This window comes from Palaemon carinicauda, chromosome 19 (assembly GCF_036898095.1).
Source record: "Palaemon carinicauda isolate YSFRI2023 chromosome 19, ASM3689809v2, whole genome shotgun sequence".
NCBI classification, from domain to species: Eukaryota; Metazoa; Arthropoda; class Malacostraca; order Decapoda; family Palaemonidae; genus Palaemon; species Palaemon carinicauda.
In genome coordinates this window covers 38,856,349-38,878,848 of record NC_090743.1, presented here as the reverse complement: position 1 = coordinate 38,878,848, position 22,500 = coordinate 38,856,349, and the positions used below count along the sequence as shown (strand labels likewise).

At 31.9% G+C, this 22,500-nt stretch overlaps 1 protein-coding gene across 3 annotated transcripts in view; it reads left to right on the top strand.

The window, feature by feature from the left end:
* LOC137658582 (galactosylgalactosylxylosylprotein 3-beta-glucuronosyltransferase P-like) overlaps positions 1-22,500 on the top strand; it is a 75,331-nt gene that overhangs the window by 42,151 nt on the left and 10,680 nt on the right. For 2 of the 3 annotated variants that reach the window (XM_068393488.1, XM_068393487.1), the window contains exons 2-4: positions 12,150-12,301; positions 13,567-13,691; positions 14,946-15,087. In XM_068393488.1, the coding sequence (XP_068249589.1) occupies positions 12,181-12,301; positions 13,567-13,691; positions 14,946-15,087 (388 nt within the window). In that variant the 5' untranslated portion in view covers positions 12,150-12,180. Of the gene's footprint in view, positions 1-12,146; positions 12,302-13,566; positions 13,692-14,945; positions 15,088-22,500 lie in introns of all 3 variants that reach the window. The other variant, XM_068393486.1, reaches the window with a different exon arrangement.

The following is a 22,500-nucleotide window of genomic DNA, read 5'->3' as shown; positions in this document are numbered from 1 at the left end:
TGTTTAATCATCTTGCTTTCTTGTCAATGATATTATCCTCCAAAGCCTGCATTTGTTGTTGTAATTAGAAATGTTTCATCATCTTGCTATCTAGTCAATGATATTAACCTCCAAAGCCTGCATTTGTTGTTGTTATTAGAAATGTTTCATTATTTTGCTATTTTGTCAGTGATATTATCCTCCAAAGCCTGCATTTTTTGTCATTATTAGAAATGTTTCATCATCTTGCTATCTTGTCAGTGATATTATCCTCCAAAGCCTGCATTTGTTGTTGTTATTAGAAATGTTTCATCATCTTGCTATCTTGTCAATGATATTATCCTCCAAAGCCAGCATTTGTTGTTGTTATTCGAAATGTTTCATCATCTTGCTATCTTGTCAGTGGTATTATCCTCCAAAGTCTGCATTTGTTGTTATTGTTAGAAATGTTTCATCATCTTGTTATCTTGTCAGTGATATTATCCTCCAAAGCCAGCATTTGTTGTTGTTATTAGAAATGTTTCATCATCTTGCTATATTGTCAATGATATTATCCTCCAAAGCCTGCATTTGTTGTTGTTATTCGAAATGTTTCATCATCTTGCTGTCTTGTCAGTGGTATTATCCTCCAAAGCCTGCATTTGTTGTTATTGTTAGAAATGTTTCATCATCTTGCTATCTTGTCAGTGGTATTATCCTCCAAAGTCTGCATTTGTTGTTGTTGTTAGAAATGTTTCATCATCTTGCTATCTTGTCAGTGGTATTATCCTCCAAAGCCTGCATTTGTTGTTGTTGTTAGAAATGTTTCATCATCTTGCTATCTTGTCAGTGGTATTATCCTCCAAAGCCTGCATTTGTTGTTATTGTTAGAAATGTTTCATCATCTTGCTATCTTGTCAATGGTATTATCCTCCAAAGCCTGCATTTGTTGTTGTTGTTAGAAATGTTTCATCCTCTTGCTATCTTGTCAGTGGTATTATCCTCCAAAGCCTGCATTAGTTGTTGTTGTTAGAAATGTTTCATCCTCTTGCTATCTTGTCAGTGGTATTATCCTCCAAAGCCTGCATTTGTTGTTGTTGTTAGAAATGTTTCATCCTCTTGCTATCTTGTCAGTGGTATTATCCTCCAAAGCCTGCATTTGTTGTTGTTGTTAGAAATGTTTCATCATCTTGCATTTTTGTCAGTGGTATTATCCTCCAAAGTCTGCATTTGTTGTTGTTGTTAGAAATGTTTCATCATCTTGCTATCTTGTCAGTGATATTATCCTCCAAAGCCAGCATTTGTTGTTGTTATTCGAAATGTTTCATCATCTTGCTATCTTGTCAGTGGTATTATCCTCCAAAGCCTGCATTTGTTGTTATTGTTAGAAATGTTTCATCATCTTGCTATCTTGTCAGTGATATTATCCTCCAAAGCCAGCATTTGTTGTTGTTATTAGAAATGTTTCATCATTTTGCTATATTGTCAATGATATTATCCTCCAAGGCCAGCATATGTTGTTGTTATTCGAAATGTTTCATCATCTTGCTATCTTGTCAGTGGTCTTATCCTCCAAAGTCTGCATTTGTTGTTATTGTTAGAAATGTTTCATCATCTTGCTATATTGTCAATGATATTATCCTCCAAAGCCAGCATTTGTTGTTGTTATTCGAAATGTTTCATCATCTTGCTATCTTGTCAATGATATTATCCTCCAAAGCCAGCATTTGTTGTTGTTATTCGAAATGTTTCATCATCTTGCTACCTTGTCAGTGGTATTATCCTCCAAAGTCTGCATTTGTTGTTATTGTTAGAAATGTTTCATCATCATGCTATATTGTCAATGATATTATCCTCCAAAGCCAGCATTTGTTGTTGTTATTAGAAATGTTTCGTCATCTTCCTATCTTGTCAATGATATTATCCTCCAAAGCCAGCATTTGTTGTTGTTATTCGAAATGTTTCATCATCTTGCTATCTTGTCAGCGGTATTATCCTCCAAACCCAGCATTTGTTGTTGTTATTAGAAATGTTTCATCACCTTGATATCTTTTCAATGATATTATCCTCCAAAGCCTGCATTTGTTGTTATTGTTAGAAATGTTTCATCATCTTGCTATCTTGTCAGTGATATTATCCTCCAAAGCCAGCATTTGTTGTTGTTATTAGAAATGTTTCATCATCTTGCTATCTTGTCAATGATATTATCCTCCAAAGCCAGCATTTGTTGTTGTTATTCGAAATGTTTCATCATCTTGCTATCTTGTCAGTGGTATTATCCTCCAAAGTCTGCATTTGTTGTTGTTATTAGAAATGTTTCATCATCTTGCTATATTGTCAATGATATTATCCTCCAAAGCCAGCATTTGTTGTTGTTATTAGAAATGTTTCATCATCTTGCTTTCTTGTCAGTGATATTATCATCCAAAGCCAGCATTTGTTGTTGTTATTAGAAATGTTTCATCATCTTGCTAGCTTGTCAATGATATTATCCTCCAAAGCCTGCATTTGTTGTTGTTATTAGAAATGTTTCATCATCTTGCTATCTTGTCAGTGGTATTATCCTCCAAAGTATGCATTTGTTGTTGTTATTAGAAATGTTTCATCACCTTGATATCTTGTCAATGATATTATCCTCCAAAGCCAGCATTTGTTGTTGTTATTAGAAATGTTTGATTATTTTGCTATTTTGTCAGTGATATTATCCTCCAAAACTTGCATTTGTTGTTGTTATTAGAAATGTTTCATCATCTTGCTATCTTGTCAATGATATTATCCTCCAAAGCCAGCATTTGTTGTTGTTATTAAAAATGTTTCATCATCTTGCTATCTTGTCAGTGGTATTATCCTCCAAAGTATGCATTTGTTGTTGTTATTAGAAATATTTCATCACCTTGATATCTTGTCAATGATATTATCCTCCAAAGCCAGCATTTGTTGTTGTTATTAGAAATGTTTGATTATTTTGCTATTTTGTCAGTGATATTATCCTCCAAAGCCTGCATTTGTTGTTGTTGTTAGAAATGTTTCATCATATTGCTATCTTGTCAATGATATTATCCTCCAAAGCCAGCATTTGTTGTTGTTATTAGAAATGTTTCATCATCTTGCTATCTTGTCAGTGGTATTATCCTCCAAAGCCTGCATTTGTTGTTGTTATTAGAAATGTTTCATCACCTTGCTATCTTGTCAATGATATTATCCTCCAAAGCCAGCATTTGTTGCTATTTTTAGAAATGTTTGATTATTTTGCTATTTTGTCAGTGATATTATCCTCCAAAGCCTGCATTTTTTGTTATTGTTAGAAATGTTTCATCATCTTGCTATCTTGTCAGTGATATTATCCTCCAAAGCCTGCATTTGTTGTTATTATTAGAAATGTTTCGTCATCTTCCTATCTTGTCAGTGATATTCCTATCTTGTCAATGATATTATCCTCCAAAGCCTGCATTTGTTGTTGTTATTAGAAATGTTTCATCATCTTGCTATCTTGTCAATGATATTATCCTCCAAAGCCAGCATTTGTTGTTGTTATTAGAAATGTTTCATCATCTTGCTATCTTGTCAGTGATATTATCCTCCAAAGCCAGCATTTGTTGTTGTTATTAGAAATGTTTCATCATCTTGCTATCTTGTCAATGATATTATCCTCCAAAGCCAGCATTTGTTGTTGTTATTAGAAATGTTTCATCATCTTGCTATCTTGTCAGTGGTATTATCCTCCAAAGTATGCATTTGTTGTTGTTATTAGAAATAATTCATCACCTTGATATCTTGTCAATGATATTATCCTCCAAAGCCAGCATTTGTTGTTGGTATTAGAAATGTTTCATCATCTTGCTATCTTGTCAGTGGTATTATCCTCCAAAGTATGCATTTTTTTTTTGTTATTAGAAATATTTCATCACCTTGATATCTTGTCAGTGATATTATCCTCCAAAGCCTGCATTAGTTGTTGTTGTTGTTGTTGATGTTGTTGTTGTTGCTGTTGCTAGTAATGTTTCATCTTCTTGTTTTCTTATCAGTGATATTATCCTTCAAAGCCTGCATTAGTTGTTGTTATTAGAATTGCTTCATCATCTTGCTAGCTTGTCAGTGATATTATCCTCCAAAGCCTGCATTTGTTGTTGTTATTAGAAATGTTTCATCATCTTGCTGTCTTGTCAGTGATATTATCCTCCAAAGCCAGCATTTGTTGTTGTTATTAGAAATGTTTCATCATCTTGCTATCTTGTCAATGATATTATCCTCCAAAGCCAGCATTTGTTGTTGTTATTAGAAATGTTTCATCATCTTGCTATCTTGTCAGTGATATTATCCTCCAAAGCCTGCATTTGTTGTTGTTATTAGAAATGTTTCGTCCTCTTGCTATCTTGTCAATTATATTATCCTCCAAAGCCAGCATTTGTTGATGTTATTAGAAATGTTTCATCATCTTGCTATCTTGTCAGTGATATTATCCTCCAAAGCCTGGATTTGTTGTTATTAGAAATGTTTCATCCTCTTGCTCTCTTGTCAATTATATTATCCTCCAAAGCCAGCATTTGTTGTTGTTATTAGAAATGTTTCATCATCTTGCTATCTTGTCAGTGATATTATCCTCCAAAGCCTGCATTTGTTGTTGTTATTAGAAATGTTTCATCATCTTGCTATCTTGTCAATGATATTATCCTCCAAAGCCAGCATTTGTTGTTGTTATTAGAAATGTTTCATCATCTTGCTATCTTGTCAGTGATATTATCCTCCAAAGCCTGCATTTGTTGTTGTTATTAGAAATGTTTCATCCTCCTGCTATCTTGTCAGTGATATTATCCTCCAAAGCCAGCATTTGTTGTTGTTATTAGAAATGTTTCATCCTCTTGCTCTCTTGTCAGTGATATTATCCTCCAAAGCCTGCATTTGTTGTTGTTATTAGAAATGTTTCATCCTCTTGCTATCTTGTCAATTAAATTATCCTCCAAAGCCAGCATTTGTTGTTATTAGAAATGTTTCATCATCTTGCTATCTTGTCAGTGATATTATCCTCCAAAGCCTGGATTTGTTGTTGTTATTAGAAATGTTTCATCCTCTTGCTCTCTTGTCAATTATATTATCCTCCAAAGCCAGCATTTGTTGTTGTTATTAGAAATGTTTCATCATCTTGCTATCTCGTCAGTGATATTATCCTCCAAAGCCTGCATTTGTTGTTGTTATTAGAAATGTTTCATCATCTTGCTATCTTGTCAATGATATTATCCTCCAAAGCCAGCATTTGTTGTTGTTATTAGAAATGTTTCATCATCTTGCTATCTTGTCAGTGATATTATCCTCCAAAGCCTGCATTTGTTGTTGTTATTAGAAATGTTTCATCCTCCTGGTATCTTGTCAGTGATATTATCCTCCAAAGCCAGCATTTGTTGTTGTTATTAGAAATGTTTCATCCTCTTGCTCTCTTGTCAGTGATATTATCCTCCAAAGCCTGCATTTGTTGTTGTAATTAGAAATGTTTCATCATCTTGCTATCTTGTCAATTATATTATCCTCCAAAGCCTGCATTAGTTGTTGTTGTTGTTGTTGTTGATGTTGTTGTTGTTGCTGTTGCTAGTAATGTTTCATCTTCTTGTTTTCTTATCAGTGATATTATCCTTCAAAGCCGGCATTAGTTGTTGTTATTAGAAATGCTTCATCATCTTGGTAGCTTGTCAGTGATATTATCCTCCAAAGCCTGCATTTGTTGTTGTTATTAGAAATGTTTCATCATCTTGCTAGCTTGTCAGTGATATTATCCTCCAAAGCCAGCATTTGTTGTTGTTATTAGAAATGCTTCATCATCTTGCTATCTTGTCAATTATATTATCCTCCAAAGCCAGCATTAGTTGTTGTTGTTGTTGTTGTTGTTGCTGTTGCTAGTAATGTTTCATCTTCTTGTTTTCTTATCAGTGATATTATCCTTCAAAGCCTGCATTAGTTGTTGTTATTAGAAATGCTTCATCATCTTGGTAGCTTGTCAGTGATATTATCTTCCAAAGCCTGCATTTGTTGTTGTTATTAGAAATGTTTCATCATCTTGCTATCTTGTCAATTATATTATCCTCCAAAGCCTGCATTAGTTGTTGTTGTTGTTGTTGTTGTTGATGTTGTTGTTGTTGTTGCTGTTGCTAGTAATGTTTCATCTTGTTCTCTTATCAGTGATATTATCCTTCAAAGCCTGCATTAGTTGTTGTTGTTGTTAGAAATATTTCATCAAATTGCTAACTTGTCAGTGTTATTATCTCCAAAGACTGCATTTATTATTCTTGTTGTCAGAAATGTTTCATCATCTTGCATTTTTGTCAGTGATATTATCCTCCAAAGCATGCATTTATTTTTCTTGTTGTCAGTAATGTTTCATCAAATTGCTCGCTTGTCAGTGATATCATCTTCCAAAGCCTGAATTAATTGTTCTTGTTGTTAGAAATGTTTCATCAAATTGCTAGCTTGTCAGTGGTATTATCCTTTATACTGCATTTACTGTTCTGTTGTTAGAAATGTTTCATCAAATTGCTAACTTGTCAGTGATATTATCCACCAAAGCCTGCATTTGTTACCGCTACCAAGTGTTTAAAATCACAAGTGTATCTACAGGTGTTCAGAGTCCTGCAGGATATGGGTTGGCATTCTGATATACTTTTCGTTTCCCGTAATATTTTTCTCTGTAATTTCAAATAAGTTTTTGTTATTCATTTTTAGGTATGGTATAATTTTGACCATCTTTTGCAGTCTGATCTTTCGGACTATATCATTCCCCACGTAATACATAAACATGCATTCTCCATCATAAGGCTCAATACTACAAAGTATTATTATTATTATTATTATTATTATTATTATTATTATTATTATTATTATTATTATTATTATTATTATTATTACAAGATAGGTCATAAACTTAGTTGGAAAATCAAGATGTTATAAGCCTAAGTCTGCAACAGGGACAAATAGCCCGGTTAGGAAAGGAAACAAGGAAATAAACAAACCACAAAAGAAGTAATAAAAATCAAAATAAAATATTTCAAGAATAGTAACAACAATAAATTAGATATCTCATATATAAACTATAAAAAACATCAAATATAATTAGATTTTTCATATATGATCTATAAAAACTTCAATGAAGAGAAATATGATAGAATAGCGTGTTAGACATTTTGTTACAAGTGCGACCATTTCACGTTGAATCGGTGAAACCTCATAAGTTAAGACATACAGCGAATTCTTTTATGTTTAATAGGCTGAAATAATTCTCTTCACTTACACTGTTAAAAAACGCGATTTTAATCGGAAATTCTCCGTAAGTATATACTGTCCTCTGCCGTATTTCAGGCGACCGTAATTTTTACCCTTCTTTGTTATCTTTAATGGGTTGGTGACCGTATTATCACTCCTTTATGTCAAAATATCCGTTTTTAAAACGGTAAAGGCCTGGCAATATTTATTCAAGGATGTTTAACCGTTTTTTAATTCAAATTTGTTTAATATGCCATTTCATTATCTTGCTATCTTGTCAAAAAAAAAAAAAAAAATATTCGATCCTGTACTCAAGTCACCATTGGTTTTAAAGTGTACCATAACTTAACAAACAAACAAACAAACAAACAAAGTTTTTTCTCTTCATTTGATCGTGTATTCATTTATTCATTCGTATTATACAGTCAGTTATTCATTTGCATCTGGATAACCATAAATTTTGTATCCTTGTAGTCTCGATCAATTTGCGTTTACAAAATGAACGCAGTCCTTGCGACGTCTCTGCTTACAAGCAAAACAAAGACAAATTTTAATCCCGCAGTCTTGTGATCTCAGAGAGAGAGAGAGAGAGAGAGAGAGAGAGAGAGAGAGAGAGAGAGAGAGAGATCGTGTATGTGCAATTTTTGTTATGTAACTGTTTATGTGTAGAGAGAGAAATTATTTTTTATCATTCAATGCAAGATCGAGAGAGAGAGAGAGAGAGAGAGAGAGAGAGAGAGAGAGAGAGAGAGAGAGAGAGAGAGAGAGAGAGAGAGAGAGAGAGTTCGGAAGACGGAGGGTGTAGGAATTTTGTTAAACCTAGTTTAACGAATTGATCGTTTCTTGGTTTCGATTAAATTGTAGCAAACTTTAGATGACGACATATTTAATCAAAGATTTACCAAAGAATCTCGAACAGAAATTTACGATCAAATCATTTACATTCTCTCTTAAGCCACAGGTATTAAATAAAAAGTTTGACTTACTGTAAACTTCAGCTTCGGATTTTCGAAGGCATACAGCTAGGGTTATATAAAACAGATCTACTTTAATGATGTTACTGATTTTAAATTGTTTCATATTAATTATTCATTACTTCGCATGTAGATTATTCATTTCCTTATTTCATTTCCTCACCGGGCTGTTTTTCCCTGTTGGAGTCCTTAGGCTTATATCATCCTGCTTTTCCAAGAAGAGTTGAAGCTTAGCTAGTAATAATAATAATAATAATAATAATAATAATAATAATAATAATAATAATAATCCGTTAATTCCACTTCGTATACTTATTTTTTTTAATTAATTACAAGCTTAAGAAAACTAAACGTCTTAACATTTCCATTAAACTGATTACTATGTTAACGTATTAACTAATTAACAATGTATGCTAATTTTCCAGTGTCTTGAGCTAGTAACGTAGGCACGATGAAAAGTGGAAAATATTGTATTCATAAAATATCTATGACAGGCGATAACAAACTTGTTTGTGTTTGGAGGGAGAGAGAACAAAGAAATTTCATTGATATAAGCTATTATCTTTAACGCATCAATATGTGTTTATTCTTTATTTGTAACAAACTGGGTCATGTCCTTCGATGCCAGGATGCCAGATAACTATAAATCAATCAATCAATCAATCAAATTCACCAACTAATTAATAATCAGGAAATCTTTGTTGAATTACCAACTAATAATCAGGAAATCTTTCATAAGTCACCAAGCAAATAATAATCAGGAAATATTTCTTAAATCACCAACCAACTAACATTCAGGAAATATTTCCTAAGTCACCAACCAACTCATAATCTGGAAATCTTTCTTGAGTCACCAACCAACTAATCAGGAAATCGTTCTTAAATCACCAACCAACTAATAATCATGAAATATTTCTTAAGTTACCAATCAACCAATAATCAGGAAATCTTTCTTAAGTCACCAACCAACAAATAATCAGGTAATCTTTCTTAACTCACCAACCAAATAATTATCAGGAAATCTTTCTAAGTCACCAACTAATAATAAAAAAAATTTTCTTAAGTCACCAACTAATAATCAGGCAATCTTTTTTAAATCACCAACGAACTAATGATCAGAAATATTTTTCAAGTCACCAACCAACTAATAATCAGGAAATCTTTCTTGAGTCACCAACCAACTCATAATCAGGAAATATTTCTTAAATCACCAACTAATAATCAGGAAATCTTTCTTAAGTCACCAATCAACTGATAATCCGGAAATCGTTCTTAATTCACCAACCAACTAATAATCAGGAAATCTTTCTAAGTCACCAGCTAATAATCAGGAAATGTTTCTTAAATCACCAACCAACTAATAATCAGGAAATCTTTCTTAAGTCACCAAACGACTAATAATCAGGAAATCATTCTTAAATCAACAACCGACTAATAATCAGGAAATTTTTCTTAATTCACCAACCAACTAATAATCAGGATTTTTTTCTTAATTCACCAACCAACTAATAATCAGGAAATATTTCTTAAATCAACAACTAACTGATAATCAGGAAATCTTTCTTAAGTCACCAACCAACTAATAATCAGGAAGTTCCCCTTAAATCACCCACCAACTAATAATCAGGAAGTTCCCCTTAAATCACCAACCAACTAATAATCAGGAAGTTCCCTTTAAATCACCAACCAACTAATAATTAGGAAAACTTTTTTAAGTCACCAGAAAACTAATAATCAAGAAATCTTTTTTAAGTCACCAAAACACTAATAATCAGGAAATCGTTCTTAAATCACCAACCATCTAATAATCAGGAAATATTTCTTAAATCACCATCCAACTAATAACCAGTAAATCTTTCTTAAATCACCAACCAACTAATAATCAGGAAATATTTCTTAAATCACCATCCAACTAATAATCAGGAAATATTTCCTAAATCACCATCCAACTAATAATCAGGAAATATTTCTTAAATCACCATCCAACTAATAATCAGGAAATATTTTTTAAATCACCATCCAACAAATAATCAAGAAATATTTCTTAAATCACCAACCAACTAATAATCAGGAAATATTTCCTAAATCACCAACCAACTAATAATCAGGAAATATTTCTTAAATCACCAACCAACTAATAATAAGGAAATCTTTCTCAAATCACCATCCAACTAATAATCAGGAAATATTTCTTAAATCACCAATCAACTAACAATCAGGAAATATTTCTCAAATCACCATCCAACTAATAATCAGGAAATATTTCTAAAATCACCATCTAACCAATAATCAGGAAATATTTCTTAAATCACCAATCAACTAACAATCAGGAAATATTTCTCAAATCACCATCCAACTAATAATCAGGAAATATTTCTAAAATCACCATCTAACTAACAATCAGGAAATATTTCTCAAATCACCATCCAACTAATAATCAGGAAATATTTCTCAAATCACCATCCAACTAATAATCAGGAAATATTTCTAAAATCACCATCCAACTAATAATCAGGAAATATTTCTTAAATCACCATCCAACTAATAATCAGGAAATATCTCTTAAATCACCAATCAACTAATAATCAGGAAATATTTCATAAATCACCATCCAACTAATAATTAGGAAATATTTCTTAAATCACCATCCAACTAATAATCAGGAAATATTTCTTGAATCACCATCCAACTAATAATCAGGAAATATTTCATAAGTCACCAACCAACTAATAATCAGGAAATATTTCTTAAATCACCATCTAACTAATAATCAGGAAATATTTCTTAAATCACCATCTAACTAATAATCAAGAAATATTTCTTAAATCACCATCTAACTAATAATCAGGAAATATTTCTTAAATCACCATCTAACTAATAATCAAGAAATATTTCTTAAATCACCATCCAACTAATAATCAGGAAATATTTCTTAAATCACCATCTAACTAATAATCAGGAAATATTTCTTTAATCACCATCTAACTTATAATCAGGAAATATTTCTTAAATCACCATCTAACTAATAATCGGGAAATATTTTTTAAATCACCATCCAACTAATAATCAAGAAATATTTCTTAAATCACCAATCAACTAATAATCAGGAAATATTTCTTGAATCACCATCCAACTAATAATCAGGAAATATTTCTTAAATCACCAACCAACTAATAATCAGGAAATATTTCTTAAATCACCATCTAACTAATAATCGGGAAATATTTCTTAAATCACCATCCAACTAATAATCAGGAAATATTTCTTAAATCACCAACCCACTAATAATCAGGAAATATTTCTTAAATCACCATCCAACTAATAATCAGGAAATATTTCTTAAATCACCATCCAACTAATAATCAGGAAATATTTCTTAAATCACCATCCAACTAATAATCAGGAAATTCTTAAATCACCATCCAACTAAAAATCAGGAAATATTTCTTAAATCACCAACCAACTAATAATCAGGAAATATTTCTTAAATCACCAACCAACTAATAATCAGGAAATATTTCTTAAATCACCAACCAACTAATAATCAGGAAATATTTCTTAAATCAACATCCAACTAATAATCAGGAAATAAATTATAGAATTATAAATCATAAAAACTCTGAATTAATATTATTATTATTTTTATTATTATTATTATTATTATTATTATTATTATTGTTGTTGTTGTTGTTATTATCAGTATTATTGCTATTATCTTTATGAAAATCAGATCCATAGTTAGAATAAATTGTAAAAGGGCTGAATTATTATTATTATTTTTATTATTATTATTATTATTATTTTAAACATATGAAATAAATTGTGAAAATCATAATATAATAACTGCAATAATTTACACACCAACAGATGTTTCAGTAACAATTTCGAACCTCAATCATGCCACGTATAATCGAGTACACCTTATCTCTCTCTCTCTCACTCTCTCTCTCTCTCTGTCTCTTCCACCAGCAGGGCAGCATTAACGAACATTTTCTTGGGCATCATGGCCATGTTTATGACGCTGGCCATATTCAGGTCGGCCACATCAAGCGGGAAGGATCTCCTGGAGATGAATACCAGGGAAGATTCCTTGATTATCGCCAGAGAACTGTCAAGGTTTGAAGGTAATCAGCTTTATCTCTCTCTCTCTCTCCTCTCTCTCTCTCTCTCTCTCTCTCTCTCTCTCTCTCTCTCTCTCTCTCTGAAGGTTTGAAGGTAATCAGTTTTATCTCTCTCTCTCTCTCTCTCTCTCTCTCTCTCTCTCTCTCTCTCTCTCTCAAGGTTTGAAGGTAATCAGTTTTATCTCTCTCTCTCTCTCTCTCTCTCTCTCTCTCTCTCTCTCTCTCTCTCTCTCTCTCTCTCTCTCTCTCTCTCTCTCTCTCTCTCTCTCTCTCTATTAAAGTTTGAAGGTAATCATTTTTATCTCTCTCTCTCTCTTAAGATAATATTTCACGTTTCTTGGGGTCTTTCAGAATGTAATGGTATTCATTCAATTTCCATACAGATTCAAGGGTCTTTTTGTATAGCATGATATATACATATATATATATATATATATATATATATATATATATATATATATATATATATATATATATATATATATATATATATATATATATATATATATATATATATATATATACGTATATATATACAGTATATATGTGTGTGTGTGTGTGCTGTTAATCTAACGTGGTGAAAGGTTTTGTGTATTAACATGATCAGCAAAGCTATACTAGCCGTTTCTAGTCCACTGCAGGGCAGAGGCCTCGGACATTTTCTTATTCATGTCTGGGGTTTAACCAGATTTTATAACCACATTTAGTGATGATGGGAGATTTTCATCTGATCGCTCACAGTAAACTAGCCTGGTATGGGTGGCTCTGACTAGTACAGCTTTGGTCATCATGGCATTACGCAAACCCTTTCACCATATTAAAGTATCCCCACTCAGGAGATATATATATATATATATATATATATATATATATATATATATATATATATATATATACATATATATATATATATATATATATATATATATATATATATATATATATGAATAGATATATCTATACATATATATATATATATATATATATATATATATATATATATATATATATATATATATATATATATATATATATATATACTGAAGGTGTTACAGTAATATGTTTCCTACAGGAATCCTCGTACTATCTCAGCTTCTCTAAGTTTTCATATGTAAGCCTCTTGTTCAAAAGCAATGATTATTCCTTTTCTTCAGTTATTATTTATTCTGTTCACAAAACTGTCTATATCAAGTGATTTCCAATCAAAATAAGTTAAGGATTCCTTTTATATATGCCTTGATCATTTGGTGATTAATTTCTCTCCGTAGGCCTGATAAACAGATCAATGGAAGACGTCAAGATCATGATGAGTGACATGCCGGCGCCAAGATCGACTCGAGAAACCATCCCAACGGTCTACGTCATCACGCCTACTTACAAACGCTACGAGCAGGTGATATCTCTCTCTCTCTCTCTCTCTCTCTCTCTCTCTCTCTCTCTCTCTCTCTCTCTCTCTCTCTCTCTCTCTCTCGAATAGCTGGAATATTTTAGAGGGGAATAATGGCAAAAAAGAATGGTTTATAGCGTTTATTTATAGATGATTATCTGACCTGAGGGTTTCGTGAAATAATTAACTGAAACTTGTTGGGTACTTATAGTGTGTATATATATATATATATATATATATATATATATATATATATATATATATATATATATGTGTGTGTGTGTGTGTGTGTATGTTTGTGTGTGCGTGTGTGTGTATGTTTGTGTGTGTGCATGCGTGTATTATTATATAGATAAATAGATGAAGAAAAAGCTAGACCTGTATGTGAACGTAGGTACACAAACTCATTTTTAGAACGAAGAACATTGATATTACGCTAACATATACGGGCAATGTATAATGAACACATGTTCATTCTACTAAGTTTGACTAAATTTGTGAAAACTATACAGTTCATTTGTAGGGTCCCAGTTATCTAATCTTTTGCGATTTATATTTATACAGAAAATTAAGAACACCATTATCCATACCTTACCAAGATATCATTTCTTAGTATTCTATTTTGATTTCAATATTCTTTGATGTATTCTACAATGTTAAAAAAACCGTAATTTTAATTGGAAATACTCTGTTCTCAGCCGTATTTTAGTAAAATACGGGTGACCGTTATTTTACCTTACTTTGTTATTATCTTTTACGGGTTGTTGACCGTAATATCACTCCTTTACGTCAATATATCCGTTTTTAAAACGATAAAAATCCTGAAATAAAAGTTGCCAGGCATTTACCGTTTTTTAATGCAAATTTTTAACAGTGTAGCTTTGCTTCATATGTACCCATATATCTTTTTTGTTTTTTTAATTGATAATTCATTACCCCTACCCATTTTCTCACCCAAATGTTTTCTGCTCTTTATTATAGGTCATTGAAGGTACTACGTTCTTTCAATCATCAAGTCATCTATCAATCATTTTCACTTCACGCCCAAATCACGTTCATAATCAAATGTTTTTCCTCCAATTGTAGATTCTTGATGACCCTAATCTCTCACTCAATTATCTACTAAAAATACACCATCAATTCTTACTTACGAGCAACTCTATCAATCATTTACTCATTAAGTAATTACAGTCAATTCTCAACTGAACATTACAATCAGGACGCTATTCTAACCTGACACTTTCTCGCCACGTCTCCCAGATTCCTGAACTCACCCGTCTCGGGCAGACTCTACTGAACGTGCCAAAGCTTCATTGGATAGTTGCAGACGATGCGAAGGATAATAATCTTGAAGTTATCAGCCTGCTTAAGACTCTTGGAATGCCCTACACTTATTTACTAAGTAAGTAAAGAATGGTTAGCCTATGAGAAACGTCCTTGTCTCGCAAGCTGTTGAGCATGAGTTCGTATTATTATTATTATTATTATTATTATTATTATTATTATTATTATTATTATTATTTGCTAAGCTACGACCAGAGCTGAAAAATAGAACATGGAAAAAAGCCCAGTGAGGGAAGGAAACAGGGGAAAATTAAATATTTTAAGAACAGTGATAATATTAAAATAGATATTTCCTATATAAACTATAAAAACTTTAACAAAACAAGAGGAAGAGGAATTAGAATAGTGTGCCTGAGTGTACCCTCAAGCAAGAGAACTCTAACCCAAGACAGTGGAAGACCATAGCACAGAGGCTATGTAACTACCCAATACTTAGAGAACAATGGTTTGATTTTGGAGTGTCCTGCTCCTGGAAGAGCTGCTTACCATAGCTAAAGAGTCTCTCCTACCCTTACCAAGAGGAAAGTGGCCATTGAACAATTACAGTGATAGTTTCTAGTGGGTTCTGTAACCTCGCCGTCCACGTAAGCTAGGGATTGGAGGTTTGAGGGAGCCTATAGGTCTACCTTCTGAGTCATCAGAAGCCATGGTCTGGCCCTCCATAGTCCTAGATTGGGAGGAGAGGGGATTTGGGCGCTGATCATATAATGTTACTGTTCTTAGAATATTCATTTTAATTTTTTGTTACTGCTCTTGTTTATTTATTTCCTTTTTTTCCCTCCATCGCTAGGCTATTTTCTCAGTTGAAGCCCTTGGGCTTATAGTATCTTGCTTTTCCAACTAGGGTTGTAGCTTATATGATAAAAATAATAATAATACATGGTCAGTCAATAGGATATCATCCTGACACATGCTGCTCACAAGTGAGCTTTAAACCTTGAAGTATTTATATGATATTGATTATCTAGATATATTGCCTGTCATGCAACTTTCTATGCTTCTCGTGTTATTACAGTTTTTAAGATATTTTATTTCAAGTGTTCATTATTTCTCATATCGTTTATTTAATTCTTTATTTCCTTTCCTCATTGGGCTATATTTCCTTGTCGGAGCCCTTGGGCTTATAGCATCCTTTTTTCCGTGTAGGGTTGTAGCTTAGCTAATAATAATAATAATGATAATAATAATAATGATAATAATAATGGGCTATTTTTCCCCGTTGGAGCCCTTGGGCTTAGATCATCCTGCTTTTCCAAGTAGGGTTGTAGCTTAGCTAATAATAATGAAATAATAATAATAATAATAATAATAATAATAATAATAATAATAATAATAATAATAATAATAGGTAAAGTCTTGTTGTTCTTGGTCGTTCCACCAATAACAATAAAATCGAGACTACATTTCCTACTCTAAGTCATACGTCAGAATGTCTAACATACCTGCATAGTACATAAGTATACAATACTTTCATCATAAGGGGAAATGTGATACATGAGTCACTCAGTACAAGAGTTAGCTGAACTCCAGCGCACTTGTTCTAGGATACGAATCCCCCACCTTTAGAACACTTGAGGCACTTTTTTTTTTTTTTTTTTTTAGATTTTACGATACACGTATCGATTTCCCGGCTTGTTTGTGATAACAGGCATTGATTATAGTGTTAGATATAAGATAAAGAAGGTTAGTATTAGCGCTGTGTGGCTCGTGCTGTAATCTTTGTGGTAAGCATGGGCTTAACGTAGAGAGAGATTTCAGTTGCATTATTACTATTACTAGATAGGTGCAAATAGGGACGGGTATTACGTTTAGAACGTTAAGAAGAGCTAGTAGTCACTTGAACTACAAAGATTTTGATGGGAAGAATTTGAGATAAAACACATATAATAAGGTAAAACAATTTAATTATATAAATCCACCCAGAAATTTTATATATATATATATATATATATATATATATATATATATATATATATATATATATATATATATATATATATATATATATAAATAGAAAATCCAACAGTCATTCACAATTTTTTTTATTTTGATCTTGCAAAAACAAGTGTTTTTTTCTCATCAATTCCAGAAATTTTCCTTTGGATATATGAATTACTCTAGGAACAACTTACTCCACCGCCAAAAATAACGATTCAACCCATACCGAAATACACGTTTTCTGTGGCTTTTATATGGCAGACATCAACATGAAAATTGGTATGGACAAAGTAAATATACATCCCATAGTTCTCTGAAAATTTCATTTAGATATGTGAGGTAATCTACGAGTAATTTTCGGCGTCGCTGAAAATCGGCCTCCGCGGATATCGAAAAATGGCTACTGTGACTTTTCTATGGAAAATATCAATACGAAAACTGAAATGAATGTAGTTCACATAACACTCATCAAACCCTGTGAAAATTATTTCTATATCTTTAAAACTCTAGGAGTAGTTTGCTCCGCCTCACAGATTTGTTAGCTAAAAGTCGTCACTTACGTACAAAAGTGACAGCCAGGGCATGTCTATAATAGGTACGAACATGAAAATTGCCAGAAACAAAGCTTATATATATATATATATATATATATATATATATATATATATATATATATATATATATATATATATATATATATATATATATATATATATATATATATATAAATAATCACTTAAAATTTCATTTGAATATATTCATTGGTGTAAGAGCTATTGACTCCGCCGCTGAAAAAGTCAGCTGCCCCCCACCCCACCACCACCACCACCTTAGTTCCGATATATATGTTTAGGGAATGACTAGGCTATGGGTTGACTGAGCTATGGGTTGGGTGAGATTCGTTCGCGAAAATTTTGGCATTTCATATAAGGTCACTCACTTCGTTTGTGACATTATTATTATTATTATTATTATTATTATTATTATTATTATTATTATTATTATTGTTATTATTATTATTATCATAATAAGCAAAGCTATCACCCTAATTGGAAAAGCAAGATGCTATAAGTCCAAGAGCTCCAACGGGGGAAAATAGCCCAGTAAGAAAAGGAAACAAAGAAATTAAACAACTACAAACAAAGTAATAAACAAACAAAATGAAATATACTAAGAACAGTAACAACATTAAATTAGATCTTTCATCTAGAACTATAAAAAAAAAAAAAAACAGAAGAGAGATATACCCATACCTTAAAACAAACGAACTCTAATCCAAAACAGTGCTAAATCTACGCTCAACCTCTTGGGGGAAAAATTATATACATGTTTAGATTTTTATTTTTGCCCCCAAAAATTAACGAAACTACCCGATTTAGAGATTTGTATATTTTATATATGTTTATATTTTGGTATGTCCATCATTGGATATGTGTTCTTAAAATCTCGGAAACTTGTAACAGCTTCTGGAGTCAGATACGTGTTGTAATGAAATTGAATTATCTCGATAAGCACTTGAAGTCTCTCCTATATTGACTGATAAGAAAATTCAAACTTATGAACTGGCATCAGTGTTCTTAAAAATTCTCTCATATACACGACCGTGTTTCTCTTATATGGACTGACGTCAACGTTCTTGAAAATTCTCTCACATACATGACTGTGTTCTTCGTATATTGACTGGCCTCACAGTTCTTGAAAATTCCCTCGTACACATGACCGTGTTTCTCTCACATTGACTGGTGACGCAGTTCTTGAAAATTCTGACGTATACACGACCGTGTTTCTCTTATATAGACTGACGTCACAGTTCTTGAAAATTCTCTCGTACACACAACCGTGTTTCTCATATATTGACTGGCGTCAGTTCTTGAAAATTCTCTCATACACATGACCGTGTTTCTCTTATATTGACTGGCGAAACAATTCTTGAAAATTCTGACATATACACGACAGTGTTTCTTTTATATTGACTGGCATCTTAATTCTTGATAATTCTCTCGTATACACGACTGTGTTTCTCTTATATTGACTGGCGTCACATTTCTTGAAAATTCTGACGCATACAAGACCTTGTTTATTTGTTTATCTTACATTGACTGGCGTCACAGTTCTTGAAAATTCTCTCGTACACACAACCGTGCTTCTCTTATATTGACTGGCGTCACAGTTCTTGAAAATTCAGACATATACACGGCTGTTTCTCTTATATTGACTGGCATCATAATTCTTGAAAATTCTTTCGTATACGCGACTGTGTTGCTCTTATATTGACTGCCGTTACAGTTCTTGAAAATTCTCTCGTAAACACGACAGTGTTTCTCTTATATTGACTGGCGTCACAGTTCTTGAAAATTCTCTCGTAAACACGACAGTGTTTCTCTTATATTGACTGGCGTCACAGTTCTTGAAAATTCTCTCGTAAACACGACAGTGTTTCTCTTATATTGACTGGCGTCACAGTTCTTGAAAATTCTCTCGTAAACACGACAGTGTTTCTCTTATATTGACTGGCGTCACAGTTCTTGAAAATTCTCTCGTACACACAACCGTGTTTCTCTTATATTGACTGGCGTCACAGTTCTTGAAAATTCTCTCGTACACACAACCGTGTTTCTCTTATATTGACTGGCGTCACAGTTCTTGAAAATTCTCTCGTACACACAACCGTGTTTCTCTTATATTGACTGGCGTCACAGTTCTTGAAAATTCAGACATATACACGACTGTGTTTCTCATATATTGACTGGCATCACAGTTCTTGAAAATTCTCTCGTACACACAACCGTGACTCTCTTATATTGATGGGCGTCACGGTTCTTGAAAATTCTCTTGTATACTCGACCGTGTTTCTCTTATATTGACTGGCATCACAATTCTTGAAAATTCTCTCGTACACACAACCATGACTCTCTTATATTGACTGGCATCACAATTCTTGAAAATTCTCTCGTACACACAACCATGACTCTCTTATATTGACTCCGGCGTCAATGACCTTAGATGTCAGGATGCCTGAAAACTTTAAATCAATCAATCAATCAATCTTATATTGACTGGCGTCACTGTTCTTGAAAATTCTCTCGTATACATGACCGTGTTTCTCTTATATTGACTGGCGTTATAGTTCTTGAAAATTCTCTCGTATACACGACCGTGTTTTTCTTATATTGACTGGCGTTATAGTTCTCGAAAATTCTCTCGTAAACACGACCGTGTTCCTCTTATATTGACTAATAGGAATAAACAAACCTATGTACTGGCGTCACAACCCTTGAATATGCCCTGTTTTCAATGACTGTTTACACCTAAGAAATGAAACTATGAGGGAATTATTATTGTTATGTTTTTCTTGTTGCAAAACTGTGCAAATTTTGGTTCTCTCTGAAACATAACAATTCGATGTTGTAAGGAAAAATACATCCAAATTGGCTCAGAACTGTATTGAAAACAAATGTGGAAGAAATAACTTAATACTTTGATTATTTAGGTAATGAATAAGTTATAATAATTCTAGTAATAACAAAGAAATAATGATGATAATGAAAACTATAATAAGTAGAGTAATAATGGTAATGATAATGAAAATACATTATCATTATACAGATGATAATGCTGTAACAATTAAAATGATAGCAATAAGAATAATAAAGATAATAAACAAAACATGTTTACTCATATTTTGAAAAAAAAAAAATCTAAATTTAAAACACCAGCAAAATTGACTAAAAATAGTCAAGTGAAATAAAAAATGAAAATAAAAAACTATTAAGAAATGATTAACGATATTATTCTTAATGTTTTGCTAAGGTTGTGGTGACCGTTGTGGTAACGTCCTTGACTGGTGAGCGCTAGACTCAGGTTCAAGTCCCGCTCAAACTCGTTAGTACTTTTGGTCGCTGCAACCTCACCATCCTTGTGAGCTAAGGATGTGGGGTTTGGGGGAGCCTATAGGTCTATCTGCTGAGTCATCAGCAGCCATTGCCAGGGCCCTCCTTGGTCCCAGCCTGGGCGCTGATCATATGTATATATGGTCAGTCTCTGAGGCATTTTCCTGCTTGATAGGGCAATGTCATTGTCCCTTGCCTCTGCCATTCATGAACGGCCTTTAAACTTTTAAACCAGGATTTACTGTGGCAATTCCATCCAGTAATAAGGATGTCGAATGAAAATTTTTAATGTTTCTCGTAGTTTTGTTTTGATGACTTCGTTTTGTTTAGAACAACAGAGTGCAAAATGTTATGGCTGTCTTACGACACGCGTTAGTCATTTGTTTTTCTCTGGTTAAGGATAGTTTATAAAGTTTTCTTGTAGGCGAATCGGGAAATGCGAGCGTGTGGAAAAATTGTATGTGTATGTTAGAGAGAGAGAGAGAGAGAGAGAGAGAGAGAGAGAGAGAGAGAGAGAGAGAGAGAGAGATTGGTTTCATAAATGTATATGTATATACATATATATATGTATATATATATATATATATATATATATATATATATATATATATATATATATATATATATATATATATATATATAACACGCACACGCATATATATATATATATATATATATATATATATATATATATATATATATATATATATATATATATATATATATATATATATATATATATATATATATATATATATATATACATATAACACGCACACGCATATATATATATATTATATATATGTATGTATATATATATATATATATATATATATATATATATATATATATATATATATATATATATATATATATATATATATATATATATATAATGTCAGTGACAGGAAAAGTAACGGATTTTGCACTTCTAAATAAAAAATTTCATTTAAACTCAGAATTGAAATTTCGTTTTGATAATCCGGAGTTTTATATCCTGAGGATATGATCAAGGTGGTAAAAAAAAACTCTCTTATCGTCTGATATACGTTATTAGTCTTTAAAACTTTGATAAGGTGATCGCTGTACTTAGAATTATCACGCTTTTTCAGAACTCCTATAATCTATATCAATATTTTAATCGAATCTGAGAACTACGTCTTCGTACTAAACCAATTTCTGCTTGGGATACTTCAATCAGGATATTATTATTATTATTATTATTATTATTATTATTATTATTATTATTATTATTATTACTATTATTATTATTATTATTATTATTATTACTTGCTAAGCTACAACCTCAGTTGGAAAAGCAAGATACTATAAGCCCAAGAGCTCCAACAGGGAAAAAGAGCCCTATTATTATTATTATTATTATTATTATTATTATTATTATTGCTAAGCTACACTCCTAGTTTGAAAAGCAAGATGCTATAAGTCCAATGGCTCCAACAGGGAAAATAGTCCAGTGAGGAAAGGAAATACGGAAAAACTGTAAGAGAAGTTTAAGAACAATAATAACATTAAAATAAATCTTTCATATATAAACTATAAAAACTTGAAAATAACCAGAGGATATGACAATTTTAATGTTTATACAATATATGAGATATGTTTTTTAATGTTACTGTTCTTAG